At 41.6% G+C, this 3,435-nt stretch overlaps 1 protein-coding gene across 1 annotated transcript; it reads right to left on the reverse strand.

The window, feature by feature from the left end:
* Positions 1 to 2,479, reverse strand: LOC111441490 (cation/calcium exchanger 2-like). The gene is made up of 2 exons (XM_023078512.1): positions 2,240 to 2,479; positions 1 to 2,151 (listed from the first exon to the last, which is right to left on the reverse strand). Exon 2 carries the CDS (start codon positions 1,844 to 1,846, stop codon positions 131 to 133), a length of 1,716 nt encoding a protein of 571 aa, XP_022934280.1. The 5' UTR covers positions 1,847 to 2,151; positions 2,240 to 2,479; the 3' UTR covers positions 1 to 130.
* Positions 2,480 to 3,435: the final 956 nt, after the last annotated feature.

Genomic DNA, 3,435 nt, shown 5'->3' on the forward strand with positions numbered 1-3,435 from the left:
TTATACAATTAATCTTCACAGATCAAATTACTCTTAACCAAGTGGGATTAATTTACAATAAACTAAGTGTAATTGTATCATAATCTTTTAAAAAATACAATTACATCTGTAATTTTCTTTTCAAATGATTCTAATGGGAGGAAGCAAAAGCTTGCAACAGCCTTAAGAGCAAAGAGGTCAAGTAGATAGCCAAAAGGCCTCCGCCCAACACTGCATCAAGCCTCATCTCTCGCCTTGGCAAGGCCACGAGTGCCCAAAGCAACCCGCCGACTAACAGCCCCAATGTCTCCATGACATACGGGTCGGGAGGGATGGCGATCGACTGAGGATACTTCTTCCACGATGCGCCGACGAGGGACATTCCTAGGCCGAACAAAGTGTTGAAGATGGGACCGGCATAGCAGCCGGAGATGGCGATTTGAGCGCCTCGCTGCCCGCCGTTCAATGCCATGGTCACATTGGCAACTAAATCCCCAAGAGAGTTCCCCCAGGCTAGGAAGGTAAGTCCTAGGATTGAAGGGCTTATGTTCATTATGTAGCCAAGTGAAACCAATAGGCCTACTAGTTCCTGAGCTAGAATGTAACTCCATGTTAAACTCATGGTGAAGCCAGCTGCTAGCCACGGGAACAAGCATTTCTTTGGTGGGGTTGAATTCTCAGTTGTTGCAAATGCAACAATCCCAAAACTAATCCCGAGCAGCAAAGCGACGACACAGATGATCAGGTTCGACTGTGTCGCGTCGGTTTGGTGGTGAAAGGCCCATAGAACAGATAAGAGAAGAGGAGCCAATATCACTGAAGCAACTGCATATGGTCTAGACCAGTTTTCTTCAGCAATGGCTGGAATTGTCAATCTTCTAGGCAAGTAAAGAGGAATCTCAAGAATGCGAAGGAAAACGAGACACGAAGGCGATAATCTTGGACAAAAACAGAGATCATATACATCGATCCTAACATCATCGTTATCGTCGTCGTTGTCATCGTTGTACCGTGATTCATTTACACCCTCAAACTCATCCTTTGGTGGCTCTTTCAAAAGGGGTTCACAGATATCACTTCTAAAACTCAACCATTGAGCATGGGAGACATAAACAGCCAAAACATAAACAATATACATGGAAGAAAACCCAATGGCACCCCATAGATTGATATGACCATGAAGCAGTATGAAGAAAACAGACAAAAGAACCAAGAGGAAGAACAAAACATCTCTAATGAAGCCAGACCTATTCACCTTAATTCGTCGCCGACGCAGCAAAATGCTTATGATTCCGACGACGACACAGGTAACAAACGAAGCTCCACCAAGAACAGTATTCAATCCAATATCACTAGTTCCATCCCCCATAAAGGCAACAAGGCTAGCAAAAACATCAGGTGCCCCATTGCCAAGAGAAAGCAGAGTAACACCAGCAATTGTAGGGGACAGATTCAACACTTTTGACAAGCTCTCAAGGGAAGAACAAAAGTATTCAGAGGCAGTATTACCCAGAAGATAGAACAACACAAGAAGCCACAGAAACAGCAGAGTATACCCCAGAATGCTAAAACTTCCATACTGACAATAGAAAATGTAAAGATAATCTATATAGCCTTGGGTGTTACAAGGGTTGCTGGATTTAAGAACAGAGCACTTGGCTTCAAAATCAGTTAGACCAAGAAAACTCCGGCAATCATCCTGTGGGCTTCCATGGATTCTTCTCGAGCTTTTGTTAAGAACGTGGAAATAGGATTCTGGAGGATGAAAACGAATGGCAAAAAAAGCACAAGCCGCCACTGATAGAAACGAGAGATTCAAGAAAATGATAAAACCCCTCTGCTTGAAGAGAGAAACTAAGACACCCATTCAAGAAAACGAATCAACAAGGCCCTCTCTCTTTATCTCTTATCTCAAGAACTAAGAACATGGGAACAATGGTTCATGATTTCAGTCTCAGATAAGTGAGTAATTGGCAGATATATCAAGAACAGGACAGAAATCTTGAACAAAATCAAAATTAAAAAGAAGGGGGGGAACTAACTCATTCCGGATTCCGCTTCCAATCCAAAGACGTGGGTGGCTTTTGTCGTATAAGCCAGAATGAAAGCGTAATGGAATTGAGTAGACGGAGCAGTTTTATCCACATGCGGAACAGTTTGCGGTGTTCATTTCTGTGTCGCCATTCGATCAAAATCAAAATCAAAGCAGTAGAAACGGGAAGGGGAAGATTAAAAAGAAAAAAAGAAGGGGAGAACCCACCTGTCAGACGCTCGCATTACCTCCTCGTGAAGAAAAGCTCACCAAAAACGAAGAATCGGATCCCTTCGCCTGATTGGAGATTACGATTACGCGTTTCAGATACCCAAAACGAGAGGATTAATTGCAACGAACCACGAATCCGTGTTAATCAAATTCGCAGCAACAAACATTGACTCCAATGTGTGTGTAAACGCGACTTCTCGATATTCGTGGGGTATTTTTCACTTTTTTACTTCAGAATCGTTAGGGACGCGCTTTAATTTTTTTTAAAAAAATTATTTATTAAGTCAATATAATTATGTCATTAAATGTTAAGTTTTTTTTTTCTTTTTAATTTTTTAATTCGGGAACGAAAATAGAATTCAAATATTTATATATATAAAATATTAATTAATATTTAAATAATATTTGAGTCTTTTTCTTCTCCATTTTAGTTCATTTTGGTTCATGTACTTTTAAAATCTTTATTTTGGTCCCTATAATCTTTTGACCGTTACAATATCTACTAGCGGTAGATTTAGAGCGTTACAAATGATATCAGAGCCAGACACGGGGCGATGTGTCAGCCTTCTCGCTGTTATCCGAAAGGGGTAGACACGAGACAGTGTGCCAGTAAGAACGCTAGGCCCCAAGGGGGTGAATTTGGGAGCAGTCCCATATCAATTGGAGGAAGGGAAGAGTGTCATCGAGGACACTGGGCCTCGAAGAGGGGGGTAGATTGTGATGTCCCACCTAAGGACATTAGGACTCAAAAGGGGTGGATTTGGGGTCGGCCCCACATTGATTAGAGAAAGGAAAGAGTGCCAGTGACGACGCTGGACCCCGAAAGAAGGTGGATTATGATGTCCCACATTGGTTGGGTAGGAGAACAAACCACCATTTATAAGGGTGTGGAAACCTTCCCCTACGCATTTTAAAGCCTTAAGGGGCACCCCAAAAGGCAAAATCCAAAAAGGACAATATCTGCTCACAGGGATTCAATTCCACCACGATTTTACAAAATTAATATAATTATATTATATTATATATGTGTGTGTGATTTTGTTCTGGTTCGATTAAATCCGAATCGACAACTCGGTACTATGTCCATCTCTCAATTATTTTTGTCCTTCATTTTGTTTGTTTTTGCAAGCTAGGCCCCTCACTTTATTCCTATTTTCATTTAAGGGCTTCACGAGTTAGACAACAAAACACGT

This window comes from Cucurbita moschata, unplaced genomic scaffold (genome assembly GCF_002738365.1).
Source record: "Cucurbita moschata cultivar Rifu unplaced genomic scaffold, Cmos_1.0 Cmo_Scf00004, whole genome shotgun sequence".
In the NCBI taxonomy this organism is placed as follows: Eukaryota; Viridiplantae; Streptophyta; class Magnoliopsida; order Cucurbitales; family Cucurbitaceae; genus Cucurbita; species Cucurbita moschata.